This window comes from Terrapene carolina, unplaced genomic scaffold, assembly GCF_002925995.2.
Source record: "Terrapene carolina triunguis isolate 2854851 unplaced genomic scaffold, T_m_triunguis-2.0 Scaffold951, whole genome shotgun sequence".
NCBI classification, from domain to species: Eukaryota; Metazoa; Chordata; order Testudines; family Emydidae; genus Terrapene; species Terrapene triunguis.
Genome location: NW_020665302.1, coordinates 6564981 through 6590186, shown reverse-complemented (window position 1 = coordinate 6590186; position 25206 = coordinate 6564981). Strand labels below are relative to the sequence as shown.

Genomic DNA, 25206 nt, shown 5'->3' with positions numbered 1-25206 from the left:
CCATACTACTTCATTTTGCAAAGTGTCTTTCTTACAAATTGCATAGTAAGATGCTTTATGGCGTTGATACAATTACAGAGTTGAATAATATGTAATGGCATAGGGAGAGAGAGATGCAATGGTCCAGACAAGCGTATTCTGGCCAGCTGAGATTTGAAATGAGAAGGAGACTCAATGCTCTAGAGAGAAGCAGGGCAGCTGTTCCAGGTGTAAGAAGCTGCAGAGGAGAAGGCTCTTGCATGCCTAGTCTGGTTGTGTGAATGGCTGGGACCTGTGCTCAGTAAGAGGAGAGGTTGCAGCAAGCCCAGGATTAACTGTAGGCATTGACTGATTTTTGAGCATGCTGAAGTGTGGTAGGTGTGTCACAGGGACAAATGAAGAGACTGCACTTGCCCTGAAGAGCTTGTGTCATGTTTGCTTTGTACTGCAACAAGTAAGGGCTGTAAACAGACAAAAGGGAGAGACAACATGGTCTAGTGCAGTAGTTCTCAGACTTTTGTACTGGTGACCCCTTTCACATAGCAAGCCTCTGAGTGTGACCCCCCCCTTATCAATTAAAAACAGTTTTTTAATATATTTAACACCATTATAAATGCTGGATGCAAAGCAGGGTTTGGGGTGGAGGCTGACAGCTCGCGACCCCCCCATGTAATAACTTCGCAACCCCCTGAGGGGTCCCGACGCCCAGTTTGAGAACCCCTGGTCTAGGGGATAGGGCCCTGGGAAACCTAGTTTCTATTCCTGGCTCTGTCACAGACCTGCTGTGTGACCTCGAGCAAATCACCTCTCCCCTCTTTGCTTCTTTTTCACCTCCCACTCTGGCTGTCCCATCTCTCTAGAATGGGGCAGGGATTGTCTCATACTGTGCAGCTGAACCGTGCCTAGTGCAATGAACCCCTGCTCTTGACTGAGGCCTCTAGAGCAGGGGTAGGCAACCTATGGCACGCGTGCCAAAGCTGGCACGCAAGCTGATTTTCAGTGGCACTGACACTGCCCGGGTCCTGGCCACCGGTCCGGGGGGCTCTGCATTTTAAAAACCTTATTTACTTTACATACAACAATAGTTTAGTTATATATATATAGACTTAGAGAAAGAGCCCTTCTAAAAACATTAACATGTATTACCGGCATGCGAAACCTTAAATCAGAGGGAATAAATGAAGACTCGGCACCCCACTGCTGAAAGGTTGCCGACCCCTGACCTAGAGGCTGCGCTAAACGGAATAACAATAGCAAGCGCCAGCCTTTATTTTAAAAAGCTAAAGGCAGGTTGTGTCAGGCCAGTCTGATATGGCGTTATTTACAACCAACTCCTTTGCTATTGCAGTCACGTGACCCCAGGAGGCTTGGGGTATGTACAGTGGCTCCAACCTTCTTATCCGAGCCTCTTGTTGGGCTACAGTGAGTGACTTTGGAATGCCAGCAGCCTCCATTACATGCCTTTAAAATCAAAAGTTCCCAGCCATATTCCAGTGAGAGCCTAGATTGAGTCTCCTGCATAGGGCATTCTGCTGTGAAGCTGAGCGTGCTCATTGTGTTTGAGATGTCTCATGTAGTGATGGGCCTTAATGAAGGGCTAATTTGGCTGCATTTGAAGTGTCTGTGCTTGCAGACGGTGACCGGTGGGTCTGTTGGCCTGGTTGATAACTCTTCCCCTCTTCATCTATTAGATTAACATTTGAGAGAGAGAGAGGCTGGAGCCTATGGTTTTCCTCACTGTCTGAGTGCGCGTCTGATTCAAGCCTCAGTCGCACCAACGCAGGAAGGGATGTTTGCGGAATGAGGGACTATTTCATTTTAAATCAGTCATTTAAAAAAAGTCAAAACAAATTATTGGAAAAGGGACAGTGGGCCGGATTCCATCTTGCATGGTTCAGAATGGAGCACGGCCGGACGTAGTCCTGGAGAGAAATATTGCAAAGCGTGGTCTCTTGTGGAGTTTTTATAGGGGTTGAGCTGCCCCTCCCTGTGGGCTCAAGTCTAACACTGACGTTGAAATGGTTGCTACTGGGCTGGGAAGAACTTAAAAATGTCATTTCTAAGGTTGAGCTGGTGGATGAGAGGCAGCACAACTAACTGCCTCATGGGGGCGGGGTGAGCTGAGTTCTCCAAGGCCAACTTGGGCTCTCATTATGGAAGCAGAGGTCAGGGTCACTGTGCAGGCAGAGTGCTGAACCCCAGATACGGCCTAGCGAGCTCCTGTTGCTCTTCCAGGTGATGTAACAGCACGGAGACTGAAGGAGGTGGAGTCTAGCTATCCTCTGCCAGGTAGGGGGTTGCTGTGATGTGCGTAGGGACATGGCCAACACGCACATGTTAGCCCCCAGTGTCATGTGTTCATGGTGGGCCTCCTGCTGCCTGAATCCATTCTCAGCGAGGCAGGGTCATGGGTAGAGAAGGGGAGGGAGAGGAGAACAGGGAGGTGTTTTAAAAACTCCAAAATCCAATGTTGTTGTTGTTGTTGTTTTAAAAAACATTTCACTTGCAAACTGAGATGCTTGTGTGTCTGAGCAGAGGGTAGCAGGCGGTATCGTCCTATCACTCCTTAGCCTCAGTGGAATTCAGTCACAGACAGGCTAACTACAGCAGCTAATACAACACTGCCTGTTTGGGCTCCAGTTCCCAGGGAGGAGAGAGACTCTGGTATCGTAGTCGGAACTGTTGGCATATGCTGCTCTCAGCCATGGATTGGTACCTGCTTGGTGTTCTGCAGAGGCTTGTGCGATGATGAATTAACCAGTCATTAGAAAGAACAGACCACATCACAGAGCTGATCATTTCCATCTATCTGGGGCTGGAAGGATGGAGTTGAGGAGAGAGTAAATTAACGACAACTGTGGGGTGAATGTGACAATTGTCCAGAAGTATTTAAGGCTGTGAATGCCAAGGTGGGGGAAAGATTACACAGAGTGGCTTGGGGGATGGGGTGAGGTGGGGAAGAGAGGCCCCAATTCAAACCAAGACCATTTAAGGATGATACCTGGAAGTATTTCCTAACGATGCAACTGTCAGACCACAAGAGTCTCCGAAGGGAAGGGGTGAAAGCCACATCATTGGAGCTGTTTGCAACTGGACAAGATAAGCACTTCTGTAAACGCCCTAGGGAACCATCCTGCTTCAGCTGAGGGATGTTCCAGATGACTCAGAGGGTCTCTGACTCCCATGAACTGGCATGTGACTGTCCCTGATCGTCTGCTCAGGCCTTCACCCTCTAAAGCAGAGGTCTGAATAGGACAGAGCACACGCATTAATACCACTGCCCAACAAAAGAGTTTGCTTCACCCACGGTAACTTTGGGCCCAGATACTTTTTCTATTGTAAGCTACAAGGAGTTTTGCTGTAGATTTCAAGAGCCGAAGGATCAAGCTGTTAAGGAGCCGGTGACAGGAACACAAACTATCATTTGTTTACAAGCCCCATCTTTAAAGGCAAAACCAGCCTCCTTTTGCCTCCGCTCTTTAGGGCAGGGCTGCAAGGCCTAAGCGCTCAGCTCAGGGGCAGTGTAGCACTATGGTAACGCACTGGACATCTCAGCTTTCCACACAGAAAGGGAGCGAGGCTGCATTTACAACCTGGCTTTGGCTGGAGGAGAAATCCGATCGTTTAAGGACATACAGTGCTGTGTGCTTATGAGACCGTGACTCATGCTGGCCACCTGAGCCAAAATATCAAATTAACCACCTGAGAAGTTAAATGCTAACCCTGCCCAGGTGGGGCGATACAGACGTGATTGCGCATTACCAGCTGGCTGTTTGGTGGCTTTTGTGAAATGAGTTGATGGTCTCAAGCCTGTTTCCAGCGCACAGGTGTTCATGGTACCAAACTAGCTGTCACAACAGGCACATCGGCAGCAGAGCGGAGAGAAGAAACCTGCGCTGTCCCTGTGTCTATGTGCTTCCGGGATAAACTCTCAGTCCAGCACCTTTCTCTGGTACTGACATTCACTTAGGCAACAATAAAACTGCCCTCATCCTCAGCCCGGATTCCTCTCTCGAACGTGCATAAAAATAATGAAATGATACAGCTTAGGTTCCCCTCCTGTACAGTGCACATCCAAGCAGTCAGAGGAACGTGGAGAGCCAGTAGGAGGCAAGGGGGTGTCACATGATGGCGCCCAGGAACCGGCTTATTCAGCTAAATCAAAACTCAAGCCCCAAATTTACAATGCACCGTTGGTATCAGGCAGTCTGCTACAAGGCCCCATTTTACCGCTGTGGCCTTTCTAAAGTGGCCATCATTGTGGCATCTAGGCACTACAGTCAAGTCACTATACTGGATGGGTGCCTGCCTCGTTAGTATCAAACCTCTCCAGCCAAATCTTGTTCCAGAACAAGGTCTGTAAGTCTCTGCAGGAGCAGTGTTCTAAAACGGGAGGGAGGTTAGGGAGTGGGGAAGGGGACTAGTTCACGCTGAAGATCTGCATCTTCATATGAAGTGCACTTATAATAAAAAGCAATCCAGCCTGGTCACTTTTATTTGTTATCCAGTCCCCATCGGTCTTTGTTCTGGCATAGCTCCATTGAAGACACTTGACCCAACATAAACCCAAATAATTCCTGCAGTGTTTGGATAAGAGAAACCAACTCCATCAAAATTCTGGCACCATTTCTGACGCCGTTTCCAGAGCAGAACCGTCTATCCTGAGCCTCTGTAACGTAGCCGGGCTGAGATCAGACTGCAGTGCAAATTGGAGCCTTTGACATAATTGTGCTCCTTTGCTGTGAACAGTGCTGTCTGGAAAGCCAGGAGCCCATAACCATCAGCTGGTGAGTAACTTCTGTCCCAAGCCCGGATAGCCAGGAATGTAATGGCGTGGGCTCCTTCCCACCCCCTCCAAAAAAAATATGGCTTTGGCCCAGATCTTCAAAGGTATTTAGGCATCACATTCCTGTTGATTTCAGTGGGAGTTAGGTGCCTACATACCTTTGATCTTGGCCTCGGTGTAAATGTCAAGGTGGGATTTCATATTCACTGTGTCTCAATGAGTCCAGATCGAGTCTACTCAGTTTGCAAGTCAAAAGATGTTTTTCTGACACCAAGCCCGATGAACTCAGCCTGGCTCTGACAGCCAAGCTAGGTGAAAGTGAAGCTGCAGGTCAGATTAGGCCCAGTTTCACCTGTACAAATCCTAATTGTTTTCAGATTAGGCCCTCAGTGACACCTGCCCAAACCCTCGGCCTGCATATGGAGCCCTGCAAGGTGACGTTGGGGGGCTGGCAGCTAAGAAGAAAACAAAACCCCCTCAGCTGTTCACTTGCAAACAGAGAGATTTGATCTGGAATCAGTGAATATTGGCTAAGGAACCAGATTATGCTAGTTGTTGAGGAGAGAGAGTGTGGCCTACTGGATAGATTGCTGGACTGGGCCTCAGGAGACCTGGGTGCTAGGCCTGGCTCTGCTACTGGGGGACCTTGGGCAAGTCGCGTCACCCCTCTGTGCCTCAGTTTCCCAACTGTAAAATGGTGTTGATCATACTGACCTCCTTTGTCAAACACTTTGATGGAAAACTCTGTATAAGAGCTGGGGATTATCATTGTTGTTATTAGAGTCACTTTCCAGGTCTGACCCACATTTAAAGTACCACATAGCCAGCCCCCATCATCTGGGGCTAGACTCTGTGCTTCCTGTGGGAGACCCAAGTTCAAGCGAGATCTTGCCTCTTTCCTGCATCACTCAGGACCTGTGTATGATCAGAAACTGATTCCCTTCCGAGTGCAAGCTGTGTGGGACCGTGAGCGGCAGGTTATCTGCATTGCCCTAAATTCTGTACTCCTGGAGCAGTGGTACTCTCCTGCAGGGGCTGCCTTCCCTCCATCATTTGTCATGTAACTGCAGCTGCTGTTGGCTAGGGAGAGGGCTCCGGCTGGGAGCAGCAGGAGGCAGGAAGGGAGGAGAGAGTTCTGAAGGGAGTGTGCAGGTCTGGCCTGCATAAGCACTTGGCAGCGTGGCTGAAGAGAAGGCTGTGGAGTGGCTGGCCCTTGCCAGGAAAAGGTACATCTCAAGAGAATTCTCTGTTGAGCTAAATAAGTTGGGGTGGTGGCTGGTGCAGCACAGCCTGTATGGATTGAGGCAGAAGTGTGTTTAAGTCTGAGTAAAACAGAAATCTTGGCCTCTCTAAAAGGGTCATCACCCTGGATTATTTTGCCTTTCCTGGCTGTTTACATGTGTGCATTAGCAGACAGGGTGGAGAGGGGGCAGTTTGTGAAAGTTAAGTTAGACGCCAAATACGTGTAGGTTTGGCCCAGCCCCAGTATAACCCGAGCTCTGAGAACTCTGCTGGGAAGTGGATTCCCACGACTACAGCTAGCCCTAGAATGTCATCTCTCTGGGGCAGGGACGGGTTTGTATTGCGCTGGGCCTGGGTGCCGCTGGAATTCAAATAATGCCAAGGGACAAAGTCACAGTGTGAACCATCAGACACAACTCTACTGTATTCACACCACACTGTGAGCTGGGACCCTGCAGCTCTGCTGGTACTCTGAGCCAAAGGCCCGTGGTTTAAAGGTGTCTGGGTGCCTGAAGATGCCTTGTGGGATTTCCAAAGCACCTAGATGCCTACCTGTGTCTTCAGGCACCTAAATACCTTTAAAACACTGGCTCTAATTCCTCACCTGGTGACCTTGGCCCCCAGTGGTACTTGTGGACCTGGGACCACTAGAAGTTCCATCGGAGCTCAGCCTCTCCCCCCATCAGAAGGGACTCAGATGCCAGGGCACCTACACCAGCCTGACTTCAGTCACTGAGGCTCCTTTCATGTTGGAGGTGGGAGCGGGGAGGTGGCTTTGTTGTAGGCTAGGACGGTGATTGTTGTGCATGGGGCTGACACAGCTGGTTAAGGGAGCCCAACAAAATGGCAGCGGTGTTCAGAATCTCTCTGAGGCCAGGACTGGGCGGCTCTGACTCAAACAGCACAGAGCCCAATGAATCCAGTGCCTTTCTCTAGAGCCTGGAAGCCTGCACGTGGGCACGGGCCTGGGACATCAGAGGCGAACGTTCTTTCTAGGGGATACGAGCGGGACGTGTTGACCTTGCGTGTCTCTCCCGGGGAGTGCTTTCACTCATGCGGGTGTTGCTGCTTTCTGGAAAAGGACTGAGATTCTTTTGAACACAATGTCCGATCGTAACTGCTCGTCTGCCTGCTCGAAAGGAGAGCTGGGCCCAGCCTTGTGCGGCCAGTGGTGGCACGGGAGGAAGAGCTGGCTTTGGGAGAGACCCCTTTTGTTTTGTACCAAGGGCAGGTGAGTCACCTGGAAGGGAGAGGTGACGCGCTGCAGCACACAGAGCTCCTCCCCCTCTCCACAGAGCAGTGCAAGCGTTTCACTAGCATGTAACATGGCTACCTCATGGTCCCTAGTACACATAGTAGCACTGTGGGCTCACTGTGCCCTCCATCTGTGAATCTCAAAGCGCGCCACAGCCCTCTGGGGGGTGCTACCTCCATTTTACATATGTGGCAAGCTACATTACAGAGAAGTGGTGACTTGCCCAAATTCACTGGCTCAACTGGGAATAGACCCTCCGTGCTAATCATAGACTCCCTCTGAACACTCTGGTGGCTGGGAGAGGAAGCGGTACCATTTTGCTGCCAGATGGGATTTTTGTCACCACTTGTGCATTTCCCGAGGTTTATAAGACTTCGATTTAAAACTAAGTTCCAGATGTGTGAGCCTTCCTTGGCCCCATTGTTTCCATGGCAATGGTGATCTCATCAAGTGGCAATGTGAAAGGTCAACAGCTGACCTCTAAGCTTTGGAAGCAATGTGTAGAAAAAGTTTCCATTTATGTGAAAACCATGAACAGAAGTAAAACAGCGAAGCATAAACCAGAGCAGGATTTTAAAAGCACTACATGGCTACAGTGGAGGTGTAAGCGTAATAGGTCGAGTCCCACGTTAAGCAACTAGAGAGACAAAATACAGCAGGATCTTGATTATCCAAACAGCTTGGCCAACCCCACCAAATTTGTTTGGCTAATTGGGAGTCAGTGACAAGGGCAAGGAGACATGTTAGCAGTTACAGGGGGTTCAGAGCCTGACAGTCTGGGCGTGTAAGAACTTTTATTTTAATAGTAGTTTTTTAAATAAAGGTCCTGCCCCATTCCATGATAGATTCAACCACTCACACATGGGACATTGCCAGAATTCATTGCCGGCAGACTGGAAAATCCAGGTGCAACTGTTCCTGGTGAAAGTGAAAAGTATTAGCCGATGGAATTTACACCTGTGTGTGAGCGCGAGAAAAGGGAAGTCTTGAGACACTTGGGATGGAAAAAGAAATGCTGTGCACTGGATTTCTGGGCCCACCTGGTATTGACTCACTCATGAAGCCTTAAACAGTCAGAGAACATGAGCTGGATGGCTGTGCTCACCTGGACGTGGGTGCTGAGTGTAGCCTGTGTGAGGGGGAAAACCTAACGCCGACGTCTATACTCAGCTGGAATTGATGTTCGAATACAGCCACTCAGAGAAGAACCTGAAGTGGACTTTAGGCTACTTGCTCAAACACGTTTTTCCATCCACCTCCTAAAGAGGAGATTTTGCTGCATTGTTGACACTTGGCTGAGCTTTAAACTGTGGCTAGTGGCCAGCCCATTCTTAGTCTCATGCCTTTCATCATGTTACACGACACTGGGTCTTTTTCAGGTCAGCCATTGGGATGATGTGGATCTGGTCTAGCCATGGCTGGAAAGCGTGAAATAGTCCCATCCCCAACAGCTGTTGTTGCTGCAGCAGATGTAAGGCTATCTACTGTGAGTCACTGAGGGAAATATCAGCCTTCCACGGGGAACAGTGGGGGGCAAAAAACCTAACTGGCTTCAAGACTGAGCTTGGTAAGTTTCATGGAAGGGATGGTATGCTGAGACTGCCTACGACGGCATGTCGCCAATCTGCAACTGCCAGCAGCAAATATCTCCAATGGCCGATGATGGGGCACTAGAAGGGGAAGGGTTCTGAGTTACTACAGAGAATTCTTTCCCTGGTGTCTGGCTGGTGGGTCTTGCCCACATGCTCAGGGTCTAAATGATCCCCATATTTGGGGGGTGAGAAGGAATTTTCCTGCAGGTCAGATTGGCAGAGACCCTGGGAGGGTTTCACCTTCCTCTGCAACACAAGGCATGGGCCACTTGCAGGTTTAAACTGGAGTAAATGGTGGATTCTCTGTAACTTGGAGTCTTTAAATCATGATTTGAGGACTTCAGTAACTCAGCCAGAGGTTATGGGCCTGCTACAGGAGTGGGTGGGTGAGGTTCTGTGGCCTGCAATGTGCAGGAGGTCAGACTAGATGATCGTGATGGTCCCATGATCTGACCTTAAAGTCTATGAGGCTAATTCCACCAAGTTGCAAAACACTTCAGCAATGGGCACAGAGAGAGACAGAAGCTGCAGCAAACAGCATAGAGAACTTCCCAAGACCTGTAAAATATTTAGGCCAACGAACTGGGGAGGTTTCCCTTTCAAGGCGGTAAAACAACAACAAAAACGGAGCAAAGCCAGTTACTTAAAAGTTAGAAAAATATCAGTACAGACCTGATACCTTCTGGCAACTGTAGTTAAAATCGTAGATCTGCCAATGATTTTTTAATGTGCTTGTGAATTACCTCCCCTGCTGCGAAAGGCCCATTAGCGAAAGCTTGTATTCCATCATATCCTATGTGATTCCATAGGCCATGTCTCCCATCTCTGGGCCTGGGTCGGAGAGAATGTGATGCTCAACGGGCACATAGACAAGAGCTAATATCTTGTGCAAACAAAGCCAAAGGCTGCTTTCCCCGCTGCTGATAATTACTATAGTCCATATTTATGCACGTCTGAAAAGTACCAGCCCGTGACTGATTTGAGTCCTGTAAGTATGAACATGAGTTTCTGGCAAGGTATCAATGAAAAGAAAATAACTTCCACCAAGAGATTAAGGAGTCAACAAATCCGTGATTGGTCTCACCACAGCTTATTGCAGGTTAATATTAGGGCTAGTTCCTCTTGCTTAGCGTGCTTAGAGCATTGGAGTGGGAGTCTGGCGTCTGTCCAGGGCTCTGTCAGACTTGCAGTGTGATGTTGTGCAAGTCGCCAGCCAGCTCTTGTCTCAGCGTCCCCATCAGTAAAGCGGGGATCATTCCCACTTCCTGTGTGCTGTGCAAGGCTTAATCAGGGCTTGCAAATCTCCTTGAGGTTCGCAGATGAATGGTTCTGTATGCCAATGACCGGTATGGAGTTCACTCCCAGGCACTGAGTTTCTGAGTAAGATAGTATCATTACTTCTAAGCAATCTGTGGTTAGGAGTAAACATCAGAGTTTCTGTTCTCCCTGCATGAGCTGTCCCCAGCCAGCTCCTGTGCACAGTCAGGGCAGTTCCAGCATGTACCCATAAGTATTAACTAGTGGGACAACTGAATATGCCGCTACACTGTCTTTCTCCACCATGGGGACATAAACTTTGCCACACTGCAGCAGAGCAGTGGTCTGTCTAGCTTGGTACCATATATTAGCCAGTAGCTAATGGCAGATACTTCAGAATGTATAATATGCCACTACAATGCCCATTATTATTCCCGGGGTAGGGGAGGAGGGGGGAATTGAGCCCAGCTGGTGATCATCATCATGATTTGAAGCAGGAGAATCGATGACTCTTAATTTTATCCTAGGTAGCATAATTACAGCTTCTAGGCTGATGGAAGAACAGGAGTACTTGTGGCACCTTAGAGCCTAACAAATTTTTTTCTCTTACTTAATTGGCCTCTCAGAGTTGGTAAGACAACTCCCACCTGTTCATGCTCTCTGTATGTGTGTATATATATCTCCTCAATATATGTTTCACTCTATATGCATCCGAAGAAGTGGGCTGTAGCCCACGAAAGCTTATGCTCTAATAAATTTGTTAGTCTCTAAGGTGCCACAAGTACTCCTGTTCTTTTTGCGGATACAGACTAACACGGCTGCTACTCTGAAATCTGTAGGCTGATGGAGTGTCTAGGCAAAGATTTTCAAAAGTGACCAGTCTCTTTGAATGCCTCCATGTTTGGGGGCCTCGTTACAGTACAGGGGCCTGATTTCCAGACAAGGGAGCTGCTTTCTGAACATGAGGTCCATTTAAGGTGTCTCAAATTGGCATCCAAAATGTATAGTTACTTCTGAAAATCTTAGTCCAAAAACTGTTTCCCTTTTCTCTCTCAAATATATTGCTTTTGAATTTCATAGAGTCCCCTCCTAGTCTTGAAGTAAACAGGAAGGCCTGTTTGGCTGCCTTTATTTATTTTTTAATGTTTTATTTTTAATCAACAGCAGTGCACTTATGTCACTGACACCTCTTAGTGGTACTTCCCCAGATATGATACATGACACGGGGGAGGGAGGACGAGACAACTCTGTATCACGTAGAGACCAGATTCTCACCTCAGCACTTTGTATCTGAACTGTATTGTCTGGGTCTAAACTCTTACTGCAAGATAACGGGCCACCAGGGCATAAAGAGTTTGCTTGAGTGGCTCAGATTGCAGGATCAGGACCGTACATTATAAATTCCTTGGGGCAGGGACCATCTCATACTATGGGCAGCTTTCAATAAATAATAATTCTACACCTAGGTGCTACAATACAGCTATAGCGGATGTGGTATAGGCAGCATTATTCTGGGCCTTTTCCCATACAGCCGGGGTGGCCAGCCTGTGCTCCAGAGCCACACGTGGCTCCTTGTATAGGCACCGACTCCGGGGCTGGAGCTATAGGCGCCAACTTTCCAATGTGCCGGGGGTGCTCACTGCTCAACCCCTGGCTCTGGCACAGGCCCTACCCCCAGGGCTGGTGCAAGGAAGTTTTGCGCCCTAGGCGAAACTTCCACCTTGCACCCCCCCCTTCTGCCCTGAGGCGCCCCCCCCCCGCGGCAGTTCCCCCCCCAGGGAGCCGTGTGGCAGCTCCCCACCCCAGCTCACCTCTGCTCCGCCTCCCCGAGCACGCCGCCCCCACTCTAATTCTCCTCCCCTCCCAGGCTTGCGGCACCAAACAGCTGATTGGTGCCGCAAGCCTGGGAGGCGGGAGAAGTGGAGCGACTGCTGCGCTGGGAGAGGGAGTCTGAGTCCGCATGTGTCAGCGCGCCGCCGGTAGCCCAGCCCAGGAACGCTGTAAAAAAAAAAATTGGGGGCACCGCTTTTTGGTGCCCCCAAATCTTGGCGCCCTAGGCAACCGCCTACTTTGCCTTAATGGTAGCATCGGCCCTGCCTACCCCCACTCCACCCCTGAGCCTGCAGTACCCTCGCTCCTCCCCCTCCCGCCCAGAGCCTCCTGCATGCCACGAAACAGCTGATCGGGCAGTGCGGGGGGGGGGGTAGGGGGAGGTGCTGGGAGTGGGGGGCAGGGCGGAGCTGTTGGGGGGACTGCTGATGTATTACTGTAGCTCTTTGGCAATGTACATTGGTAAATTCTGGCTCCTTCTCAGGCTTAGGTTGGTCACCCCTGCCATACAGTGAGCACTTGGCTCATGTTGTACTTCACATATTCAAAGCAGTTTACAAACACTAAACAATCAGTCCTCACAGACCCTTCTGAGATAAGCAGGTAATGATACTTACCTGATTCATGGATGGGGAAACAGAGCCGCAGAGAGGTTAAGTGACATGCATAAGGCCACAGAGGGAGCCGGTGACAGAGCTGGAAATAGAAGCTAGGTCTCCTGAAACCAGTCCTGCATTCTGACCACTAGTCCATGCTGCTGTAAACACAAACACTATTTGATATCTTTGCCAGGCGTCTCCTCTGCAGCTTTCCAAATAAAGTGGCCCTAATGGGTCAGATTTTTTCAAGGATGTCACTGGAGCTGTAACGGAGCTGAATTATTTAGCCGAGTCCAATGTCTCCTCTTAAGGAAGCGCCGCATCCCCACTACTCCGTTGCACCAACATGCAACGTTCAGAAGAGCTCTTGGACCTTTGACCTGTGTCTGGAAGCGCTGAAGCGGCAGAGCTGCAGCTTTGCTACTCTAGCCCTGTAATGTAGACGCCTGCTACAGCGGGGAAGGGGCTTTTCCGTTGCAGTAGTAAATCCACCCCAACGAGAGGGGGTAGCTAGCTGGCCAGAAGAATCCTTCTGTCGCCCCCGCAGTGTCTATGCCAGGGCTTCGTTTGGTTTAATTGCATCTCTCAGTGATGTAGCAGGGTCAACCTAAGTAAGTGTCTGGTTTAGACCAGGCCTACCTGTATCTATGTCCACTCTTTGCCAGCTATTGCCTCCCCCACCTCGTCTCTCTAAGATCCTGGGACTGGCCCGGTTCCAACAGCATTGCCTACCCTAGGCACCACGCGTGACGCCCTGATGCACAGAGAGATTTTCACTTTCACGGGTGGGGACACACTAGCTGTGCTGTCCTCTGGAGCAAGATTTCCCTTGACCAGGCTTTCTCCTGGGCTGATCATTGCAAGGCCCCTAAATATAAAGACCAGGTTAACACAGCTTCTGGCAGCCACAGCGCTGTGCCACAGACTGCCAGCTTCGCTACAGGGATGTGCAGCAAACGGTGCCACAGAAATGTCCCCTGTTGGGAGCACGTGCAGACGAGAGGAGCAGGGAAGGAATGGGGACTCTGCTCACTGAGACAAGACGCTTGGTTAGGAGCCAAGGGGAGCGAGAACCCCACTTAACATGTTTGTTTACTAAGGGCCACGTGCCTTTTACCAGGGAGTAAACCCTATACTGACCTCGCCCAGTGCTCAGGGGGTGTGACGTGACGGAGACGTTCCAGGGCAGCCCGTTGTATCTTCTCTTGGGAGAGCTTTCTCTGACGGCAAAAAATAGGGTGCTTTTCAGAAGTCCTGGGCATGTTTAGCAGGGATGGAGGGGCAGTAACCGTAGGCGGAATGAGACCCAGGAAATCCACCCAACCCTTTTTCAGTGCATCTGCAGAAGGTTAAAAAGTCCCTGTGATCCTCATCCAGTACAGAGCTGCTCCCCCAGGGAAGGTCTGGCAAAGTCTGGGAGCCCTATGGTGAGACCTTCTCTGGTTAGAAGGTTGATGGACCTAATCACATCAGCCACGCCATCAGGGGCTCGTTCACCTGCACATCTACCACTGTGATATATGCCATCATGTGCCAGCAATGCCCCTCTGCCATGTACATTGGCCAAACCGGACAGGCTCTACGCAAAAGAATTAATGGACACAGATCTGACATCAGGAATCATAACATTCAGAAACCAGTAGGAGAACACTTCAACCTGTCTGGTCACTCAATGACAGACCTACGGGTGGCAATTTTGCAACAAAAAAGCTTCAAAAACAGACTCCAAGGAGAAACTGCTGAGCTTGACTTGATATGCAAACTAGATAGAATCAACTTAGGCTTGAATAGAGACTGGCTGAGCCATTACAAACATTGAATCTATCTCCCCATGTAAGTACTCTCACACTTCTTATCAAACTGTCTGTACTGGGCTATCTTGATTATCACTTCAAAAGTTTTTTTTTCCCTCTTACTTAATTGGCCTCTCAGAGTTGGTAAGACAACTCCCACCTTTTCATGCTCTCTGTCTGTGTATATACATCTCCTCAATATATGTTCCATTCTATGCATCCGAAGAAGTGAGCTGTAGCCCACGATAGCTTATGCTCAAATAAATTTGTTAGTCTCTAAGATGCCACAAATACTCCTGTTCTTTTTTCTGATTAGAAGGTTTCAGCTATTGCCTCATCTGCTGTGTCAGGAGAGGTCAGTGACAAATGATCTTTCTCTTTTCTCTTCCCAGTCACTTTGGAACAAATTGAGCATCTTCACCGAAGATTCAAGCAGATAAGTGGGGACCAGCCAACCCTCCGGTAGGGTGCTTCTATTTCTGTGTCCTTTGTTTATTGCCCTGGCTGGGTTGTTGTTTATAAACTCGTTCCTTTACCGTGCACATGTGCTCTTGATCTGTCTCCCTCTGGGATTACAGAGCCCTATAGAGCGCTATCTGGGTTATATCATACCATGCATTACAGGTGATTGGTTCTTGGAACTGCCCAGAGAGGGAGAAAGTGAGAGTAACCTATTATGCCAGGAAGAGACCATCTCTGACTCAGAAGGGAACAGATACCACAGCATAGTGCCAGGAGTTGCTACGGGGCTGGAAGGAGCATCCCTTTCTTGGAATTAGACTTTCAAACCAAGGTCCTGACCTTTTTCTGGTCATGAAGGATCCCAGGGCATTTTTCACAAGTCGGTGTCCAGGTTGAATCCCAATCTGGAGAGTTAACTAAGTTCTGCTTGTAGTTTCAGCTGCCAATGGTACCTTTGTCTTTACTTTCTTTCCTAGACTGCTGTGTACTGTCATTATATGCTGTTAAACATCAGCCCTGTTTCCAGAGGTGGCTGCATTCCTCAGCTGCTAAAGTACTAGAGCTGGCTACAAAAAAATTGTGTTGAAACATGGGCTGTTAAGCGATTAAAAAAATTAATCATGATTAATCGCGCAATTAAAACATTTAATTGCTATTAATCGTGTGATTAAGCACACTGTTAAACAATAGCATACCATTTATTTAAATATTTTTTGATGTTTTCAACATTTTCAAATATATTGATTTTAATTGCATCACAATACAAAATGCACAGTGCTCATTTTATATTTATTTTTTAAATATTTGCACTATACAAAACAAAATAAATAGTAATTTTCAATTAATCTAATACAAGTACTGTAGTGCAATCTCTTTATCATGAAAGTGCAACTTACAAAAGTAGATTTTTGGGGGGGAGGGGTTACATAAAAACAATACACTGCACTCAAAAACAAAAGAGTGTAAAACTTTAGAGCCTACAAGTCCACTCAGTCCTACTTCTTGTTCAGCCAATCGCTCAGACAAACAAGTTTGTTTACATTTGCAGGAGATAATGCTGCCTGCTTCTTGTTTATAATGTCACCTGAAAGTGAGAACAGGCGTTCTCATGGCACTGTTGTAGCCGGCATCACAAGATATTTACATGCCAGATGCGCTAGAGATTCTTATGTCCCTTCATGCTTCAACCACCATTCCAGAGGACTTGTTTCTCTTAGTGATTGACTGAACAAGTAGGAGGACTGAGTGGACTTGTAGGCTCTAAAGTTTTACATTGTTACGTTTTTGAGTGCAGTTATGTAACAAAAAAATCTACATTTGTAAGCTGCACTTTCACAATAAAGAGATTGCACTACAGTACTTGTATCAGGTAAATTGAAAAATACCTTTTCTTTTATCATTTTTACAGTGCAAATATGTGTAATAAAAATAATAAAGTGAGCACTGTACACTTTGTATTCTGTGTTGTAATTGAAATGGATATATTTGAAAATGTAGAAAAACATCCAAAAATATTTAATAAATTTCAATTGGTATTCTATTGTTTAACAGTGTGATTAAAACTGTGATTACTTGCGATTAATTTTTTTGAGTTAATCGCATGAGTTAACTGCGATTAATCAACAGCCCTAGTTTCCCCAGCACAAAATAGCTTTTTGTCTAAAATGAATATTAAAAAAAACCCTGGAAACTAAAAGCTTTTGGTAAAAAATGCTCAGTTCTACAAAACCAATTTTTTTTTTTTTTTTACCAAAAGTCCCAATTTTTTTTGGAAAACTTTTTTTTGTTTGTTTGAATAGCAAGATGTTCTTGTTTTTCAGTTTTGTTTTTCATCAAAAAAGTGAAATATGTTGATAGGAAATTTTGACCAAAAAAGATGTGTTTGTGTGCATGTGCTTTGGGATCAAAAACCACGGTCTGAATGTTTTGTGGGGTTCTTTCAGGCTGGCTGGTAGACAGTGAAGCCAAATTCTAAAAACATGGCGTTATGAGAATACTCCTTCCTCCCATGTGACCTATGACAGTATAAGGAATGTCAAAGCAGTGAGATGTACCGAGCGTATCAGAGAGAGCAGAAAAAGAACCAGGGGAGGTGACAATGAGAAATCTGGTCTCCATTTCCTGTTGTTGTAACAGGTTCTCTCAGGGCAGGTCTACACTACCCGCCTGAATCGGCGGGTAGAAATCGACCTCTCGGGGATCGATTTATCGCGTCCCGTCAGGACGCGACAATCGATCCCCGAATCGACGCTCTTACTCCACCAGCGAAGGTGGGAGTAAGAGCCGTCGACAGGAAGCCGCGGAGGTCGATTTTGCCGCCGTCCTCACAGCGGAGTAAGTCGGCTGCGATTTGTCGAATTCAGCTACGCTATTCGTGTAGCTGAATTTGCGTATCTTAAATCGACCCCCCCCCTGTAGTGAAGACGTAGCCTCAGTCCTGTAAGTGACCTTATCCAATGGGGATATCTCGTGCTCATAAATTGCCTGTTCCTGTTGTTAAGATTTGGCTCTAGCAAGCAATGGTTTTTCTGAGGACTCTTGTTTTACACACATCCAGATGTTTATCTCAGAGCGCAGCCACTTATCATGACTTTGCAAAATGCTGCAAGAAGGTGGAAGAGACTGAATCACAGTACAGAGAAAAGATGTAGTGGCATAAAAGGAACTGGCCTCACTCTGTTAAGCCTGAAAGGACCCCATTCTTCCTGGACCGCTCGAATTGCTCCTGTTAATGCAGGCCAGGACCTGGTGAGGAGAGGAGGCTCAGAATAATTGACGGCTGCCTGGCGATTTTTGGCCATTCATTACTGTTTCAGGCACCATACATCTGAGATTGTTTTGTAAGTGAAGCAGCGCAGAGGAACTCCTGGGGCCCCTGAGAACATGGTCTGCCGAATAGGGGTGGGGATTTGTATGTGCAATCAGCTTTCATTGGAATGTGAGGCTGCAGAAGGCCGGAGGGGAGGCTCTTCAAAGGAAGAGGCATTGTCCCCTGCACAGCCAAAAGGAGGCGAGAAGCCGCTTCTGTAAATGATGTGTGTGAGGAAGGGAGTTATCCTTATGGAGCCTCCAGAAATACTTCCCAGGTGGGGGGAGAATAAGGAAGCATGGAGTCTGCAGAGAGGCCCTCCCCTACCTGGATAGTAGGAAGAACAGGGAACCCCTCTCTCCACCTCCAGCCAGACACATGGCCTGCTTCCCCACTGCCTCCCAGCTGAGGGCACCACCTGCACCTGTGGGAAGTAGGTATTAATTGCTATCACCAGGGCAACAGAGCGGAGGGTTCTGATATCCTGCTTGTCTAGCTCCCACCCGCCTTGCCCAGGTGCAAATGACTCGAGAGGATGCAAGGCAGTGAGAGGATCAGGTTCTGGAGATGGGAACGATCTTGGAGCCATGACCCAAAGCTCTAGAATGGCAGAGGGCTTTGCTAGCAGTTCCATTCCCTGCCCTGGCCACTAGCGGCATTTTAGAAATTGATGGTCCAAGATGGGGAGCACCGGCCAGTGTGGTGGATCCCTTCCAGAAGGAACATGCTGCCCTCGGGGTGTGGTGGCTGTAGTCACAGGGATTTTGGTGGGGAATCGGAAGCTACCAGCTAGGAACGGGGATGTTTACTCCTGGCTCTTTGGTGAGGGTGAAGGTGGAGGGAGGGTTCTATGCTACATGTTATCCAGGGCATGGAAAAAACCCACCGCCCCCCATAGCTAAAGAACTGTAACCTACACCTGAGCTTCCCAGGGCGCTCTGGTTGAAGTCCTCAAGTCCCTTGCTGGTTGAACGGAGTTCCCGGCCAAGTCCAGTACCTGAAACTCATCACATGTCCCAGCGGGATCCCCACCACAGTCTTAGCCCTTCCTTTGTTCCAAAGCTTTGGTCAGCTAGCCATGAAGATGCCATGCTGGGCTCTCCAGGAGACCCACTGGCCGCAGGGACAGGACTCTGTGCCTTCACTGTCGTGCTGTGTCCCTCCCGGGGCGACTGGCCACGCTCGGTAAAGCTGCTCGTTCCATAGCGAGTTTCTCTCAGTAACCAGCCACGCCGCGCTCTCCCGGCCCTGCCATGAGTCAGCCCCGCCTGCCCGGAGCAGCAGGATGACCTTTCTGTCACAGCACAGTCAGGTGGAGACCCGGCTGGGACAAGGTGGCACCGCTCTGTGGTGGAAGCTGTCTGTCAGGAAGGTGCCAGGGGCAGACGACAGAGACGCACAGGAACCTGCTTTGCATAATCTGTCTGTCACTCTCTCCCCACGGCTTCAAGAGAGAAAACAAACAGCAGCTGTCACAGTGACTGACAAAGAAAATGGGCCTCTTGCAGCACAGTGCAAATGTCTCCACTGGCGCCTTGGCAGTAACCCTGCTTTGTCCTGGGGAGCGTGCAACAGGCTCATTAAAACTGGTGTCACTGCAGCAGAGCAGGGGCTCTGGGATGCTGGGGGCTGACACGGAGGTGACTCCTATTCCTTACGGAGAGGCCCAGCGCTGCCCTTGCTGTCGCTGCCCCGATGACTCGTTCTGCGGGGAGCGGAGAGGGGAGTTTGTTGGTGCAGCCTGGCCCCCTGGACCAGCAGGCGACTGAGTTTCTTCCCACTGCCAATGCCCTGCGTGGGTCTCCCCACTGCAGTCTCCCTCCATCGTCCAGCTTAGGGACCCCGAGGACAAGCACTGAGAAGCGGCAAGGAGGTGGGTTAGTGATCACAGCGGGATGGCGTGGTACCCAGGTGAGCTGCCCCTCTGGCCCCTCGGAGTCTTGTCGAGTGCAGCCCCACCCGGGTCTCAGGCCAGGACCCACCATCTGGCTCAGGGTGGGATAACATGACGCCCCCGCTCTATACGGGCCCTGGGTTGCAATCCCCTGGTGCCAAGAGTGAGGCTGGGACCCTGCAATCCTGTTCCCTCCGGGGCAGCGACAAACTGCCGCCTCAGAGCCAAATATGCTTTATTCAGAACAGCGGCGGGTCCAAGAGACCCGATCCCGCAAATCGATGCTATGCTGCCTAGCCACCCGGGAGTCTAACCCTCCTCCACCGGGGACTAGCTCCCTAGAGCCTCTTCCTCAGACCATCTCCCGTACACCTCCTGGGAGAGCCTCTGGCAACGGATGGTCTTCCCTCCCCCCTCCCCCCCCCCTCCCCCCCCCCAAGGGCTTTTCCCTGTGCAGTGACCTTTGATCTCCGGGCTCCAGCCTGGCCAAGCTGCTGTGTCACTGTGGGCCGGAGCCTGACACTAGACCACTCGTCCGTAACTGCCCTTCCAGGGATGTGCCGAGCTGGGGAGTCATGTCTCCCCTTGCTGCACAGCCCCGTTGAATTTAAGCATTGTAGGCATGGAACAACCGTTCCACCACCCACCAGTACAGAACAACCTAGGCTACAGGAGAGACTAATAACCCAATATACAAGAACTCTCCCTCACTGCCCGGGCCACATCCAGTGTCCAACTCAGTCTCCATTTCTGTCCCCTGACCCCAGCCCCCGGCTTGCACCCAGCACCTTGCCACTTATTGTTCCTTCCTTGAGATTGTTTGCGCTGGCAGGTTTGCATCCGCCCCGCCAGCCCCAGCTGGGGTTTGCACCCAAGAGGTGACCAAATTATCTTGTTCTAAGTGATTTAATTCAAGTCCTTCCTACTGTACGTGCAGCTGCTGGAAACACGGTCCATGGCCGGCACCTAATGGAAAGCTGGAAGGAAGGGGTAAATTTTGCAAAGCTACTTCCCTTCCCCCAGTAGCACGAGCAAAACATTCCAATTAAAGGTCTGTTTCTTAGGCAGATAGGGAGCTCTCTGAATCAGTCCCTATCTCCATAGATAGCCAGCCCTCCCTCTGCCCGTCGTGCTGTGAAATTCTCAGAGCACGCAGATCACCCACCGTGTAGTGACAGTGAGCGCTTGTTACAGCAGGTAAGAAAATTGCAGGTGCCATCGCTAGGGATGATGCGTGGGCCTGTTCATGCCTGCGGTGCATGCGCATCTCTGCCACAATGCACCTGATCCACCTCTGGGCCAGCCTTTGCTCCCTGACCAAGAAGCAGGGGGTGACACCTGGAGGAGAATGCAAAGCACGAAGGGAAGCAGCATTTCACCAGAAAGACTGTTACTCCCTGGTTCTCCAGCCTGGCTGCTTCCTACCAATGGTGCATACTTGCAGATTCAGGGAGGAGGTGATGGATTTGGCAGAATCGCCCTCCCCCCAACTCAGAGCACTAAAAAGTTATGAGCCAGGCCCCCCCCCCAAAATCATGAGCTTAAGGAAAAAGTACATATTGGTTCTTTTAATTTGGAATCGGTGCTTTTAGGGTTAGGCTTTCAAGCTTTTTCTCTGCAACGAGGGTTAGAATCTTTTTAAAAGCTTTTCTACGTGATCACATGACTCCAGGAGTTGTGGCTTTATAAAAAAAATTACCGAATAGCATGACCTGACAATGCTGATCCTGAGCCAGCCCTGCTTCCATAACAAGTAGTATTGATAAACACCCTTTGTATGGCCCGTGCTCTTACCAGGGAGTGTAGCGCTAGAGAAGAGCTAAAACAAAAGCTGAGTGATTGGGCAAGCAGCCAAATGGAGAAGGCAACATAACGTGAGCTGCAACAGAACAAGAACTGAGCAATGCAGCATCAGTGAAAGTGACAGACAGGAAGACACTATTTCCTCCCGTCCTTTCCTGAATGGACTACGAATAGACTGGCTATTAATTCCTCGGGGGGTGGAAGGATCCGCAGCTCTGCTAGTTGGGATGCTGCTCGGTGCTAAGCTCTTTCCGCTCGCACTGTAGGACAGTTCCACGCTGAGCGGAGTAATCTGAATGGGACGCTAGGGTGCGTGGGCAATGCCTGGCAGGCGCTGAGTAAATGCCCTGTTACCAGAAGGGTTAAAATAATAAATCCTCCATCAGTGAGAGAACGTCTGAGATGGGAGGCTTTTTTTAATTGAAGGCACAGCAGCTTCACGGGACGGGCAGGTTTGGCTGTCCCCGTTAGCACACAGCTGTTGGGGATTGGTATGGTCCTCTCTCAGGTTTGCAGGTTGCATTGTACCTGTGCACTGCTGGTTAATCAACTTAATGAAGCTGGGCCCGTGGCAGGGCTGAATCTGATTACTACGCGCTAGCCATTTTCCAAAGCACAGAAGCTTAATCTGTGACCAAACAGTCTTGAGCTCGTCGTGGGACAAGAGCCACTTTCCTGCCCCAACCCCGGGTGTCTTAAAGCAGTAACTGAAGTCCCTGTTTTCCCTTCTGCTCCGATTCATCCACCCTTTCTTGGTGTCTCTGTTTCCTTTACAGCAAGGAGAGTTTTGACAGGATCCCCGACTTGGAGTTCAATCCAATTAGGTCAAAAATTGTCCGGGCCTTTTTCGACAAGAGGTAAGACAAGCAGCCCTGGCAGCTAGCCGGGAGGTTTGATGTGTCCTCGTTCACGGAGTTTAAACTAGAACAAGCCCTCAAACAAAGCTGCGTGGGTTTTGTTCATTTGTAACCTCTATCTCACTTCCTTCTACTTGGTATCATTTCAATCTCAGGTTGCCAGCTCAAGGGCAACCCCCTCAGCCAAACGAAGCGGCTAGTGCCGTGTTCTGTCGCTTTACGGGAGCAGCGAACTTGAGAAGGTTTTGCGAGTGCTGCAAGGAGGGGGGCTGAGCACTGCAGGGGAGAGGCTTTGGGGGAGACTTGGGGCTGTTGGCGTCCCCCTGTCAGGAAGCCGGGGTGAGGTCACTTATGAGCCGGCTGCCAGAGCCAGGATGCTAAGCCAAAGCTACAGAGCACAGAAGCACCCAGGCAGGGTACAGTTAAGCATAGGGAGTAGGTGAGGTCTGACGAGTGGCTGACCCAGGGTGGTGAAGCACCCGTGGGCCTCTGTGTCACAGACATTTAATGTTAGACGGGGGAAAGCACTAGCACCCGTAGGGCAGGGAACAATCCTGCACCGACCAGGGTGGCATGGCTGGAGAAGATCTAACTGGCTGCATCTCTCATCTCTGATTTGCGATGGAAAAGCACGTGCTGGCTGAATGCTCACTGCCAGTAGCTTCGTCGCTGTCCGATCTGTCATTTCTCACCTTGTCTTCATCATCTCGTGCCGCTGCAGGAACCTACGGCAGGCACCGGATGGGTTAGCTGATGAGATCAACTTTGAGGACTTCCTGACCATCATGTCCTACTTCAGGCCCGTTGAGATGAACATGGACGAAGAGCAGCTGGATCACTTCCGGAAAGAGAAACTAAAATGTGAGACTTCCCCAGAGTCCCCAGCTCAGGGCTCCCCAGTTTTTGAGGGTGGGCTGCACAGACACCTGGTCCTCCTGCTCTTTCACTATTTCCTTACATTTGCAGTAAGCCTCTGGGTTCTGGGGTGCATGATTATGATTTGGCTGTTAGCCATTGGAGCCCATGACTGACCCTGTCACTCTCCTATGCCTTGTTTCCTAGTTCTCTTTCACATGTACGATTCGGACAACGATGGGAAGATCACCCTGCAGGAATACAGAAAAGTAATGTATTGTTCCAGCCTTCCCCTCTTCCAAAGCCTTTCCCAAAACCACTGCCACCCCTAACACCCGTCCGACTTGCTTCCTGCTAGGTGGTGGAGGAGCTGCTGTCTAGGAACCCCCACCTGGAGAAGGAGTCGGCGAGGTCAATTGCGGACGGTGCCATGATGGAGGCTGCCAGCATCTGTGTGGGACAAATGGTGGGACCCCTTTGGGTGGTATAATTATGTGTAGATATTGCGCCATGTGTAGCTGGATGCCAGGCCCTGCAGAGTACTCTGGTGCTGCTCCATGGGCGAGCACGCTGCACAGGACCGGTCTGGACTGTGTAATGCACTCTGTTCCCATGTGCTGTACTTCAGCGCTGCTTTTGGGCTGAGCGCTCCAGGGCCATCAGTGGTGCTCTACCCCACGCTGTCACTCTGCCCCCTCTTGCTGTCTGCCGGATCCCAATTGCCGCTGGGCACATCAGCAAAATGGGTGCACCCAAAATTCATCAGACGAACCCCACTGGAGTAAATGGCCCAGCTCTAACCCCAGCGTGGGTATAGACAAGCCTCCACTTAGGCCCCATTCAGCTTGCGCTTACGTCCCATTGCAGCCTCGGTGCCTTGAAGGCTGGAACTCTCTAGCCTCCCTTTGCTAAGAGGTCCAGAGGCCTGAACACCAAAGGAACAACAAATTATTCGTCCCCTTTCACTGTCCTAATGAGGCGGCATTTGGTGCCTGTTCCTTTGGCCTGTATCAAATGGGCAGCTGTTGCTGCTGACCGGGACTGAGAAGCGGGTGATGGTGCCTAGCTCGGAGTGTGGCGCTGCAGCAGCAGCCGTCAGCATTATGGTGCTTGTTTGCTGCGGCGTCCCTGTCCCAGCAGCCTCAGTGCCCAGACGTCCAATTGTCTTGGGGCTGGCGTTCTGCTCTGCAATGTCTTCAGCTGTGTTCTTTTCCTCTAGCTCGGTTAGTCTTGGAGCCTCGTCTCACCTCACAAATAGAGCAGCCCATGCCAACAACAAACTGGTTGCACTTGGGTTTCCCCCCCCCCGGTCTTATGTAATAATAATCCTTTGCACCCTATCACTGTGAGAGTAGCTAAGCATTACCCCCATTTTAGGGGTGTGGAAACTGAGGCACGAGGCAAGGCAGAGGCAGGCCTCCTGACTCCCCGACCCCTGCCCAGACCACCCTCTCTCTTTCAATCTTTTCAATGCTATTAACAGAGCTGGAGTGGAGTTAATTCTGTCTCTCTTCCCAAACCGTAGGAGCCAGACCAGGTGTACGAGGGAATCACGTTTGAAGACTTTCTTAAGGTTAGCAAAGACTTTTGTGTTGCTCAGACTAACTTTTAAACGGGGTGGGAGGAGCTCTAGGGCTGAATTCAGCAGGAGAATTCATTCCCCAAACCTGTCTTGTGCAGGAGTTGCTACCCAAACCGTTTTGGGGTTGCAGTGACGGTGAACGTACCTGTGCGCAACACCTAATCCTCTTGAGCTAATGTGCCTAAGATGTTGGTTTCCCATGCTGGGCTGGCTCCCAGGGCTATTGCAAAGGCTGGGGCCTCGTTTACCCACTGCCTCCTGTCCTCCTGTTGCAAAGCCACAACTGCCCCAGGCTTTTCTCCCCTCCAGAGACTGCCAGGAACGTGGTAACAGCTTCCCGGGGTGCAGCACAAGCAGTGGCTGGGCGGGTTTCCCATGCGCGGTCTCCAGCCAGTGTGCTCGGTGATGTTCTGAAGGGCTCACTTCTGAGAGGCGTTTGGTCTCCAAGGCCCCTTTGTTCTTGACAGAGGCTGTCAGCTAGGGGTGCCAGATGGGACAGTGGTTTCTGTGATGTGGACCCTGGCCCCAGATGAATTGGACGGAGACACTGAACTTGCTTCACACAGAGCTGTCAGGTGGTAGCAATGTTCAGCCATTACCAGCGCTGGCAC

General features: G+C 49.9%; 1 protein-coding gene across 1 annotated transcript in view; it reads left to right on the top strand.

Moving 5' to 3' along the window:
• TESC (tescalcin) overlaps positions 1-25206 on the top strand; it is a 30260-nt gene that overhangs the window by 4626 nt on the left and 428 nt on the right. The window contains exons 2-7 of the mRNA XM_024195566.1: positions 14726-14795; positions 22078-22158; positions 22880-23019; positions 23221-23282; positions 23372-23479; positions 24539-24586. Of these exons, the coding sequence (XP_024051334.1) occupies positions 14726-14795; positions 22078-22158; positions 22880-23019; positions 23221-23282; positions 23372-23479; positions 24539-24586 (509 nt within the window). The remainder of the gene's footprint in view (positions 1-14725; positions 14796-22077; positions 22159-22879; positions 23020-23220; positions 23283-23371; positions 23480-24538; positions 24587-25206) is intronic.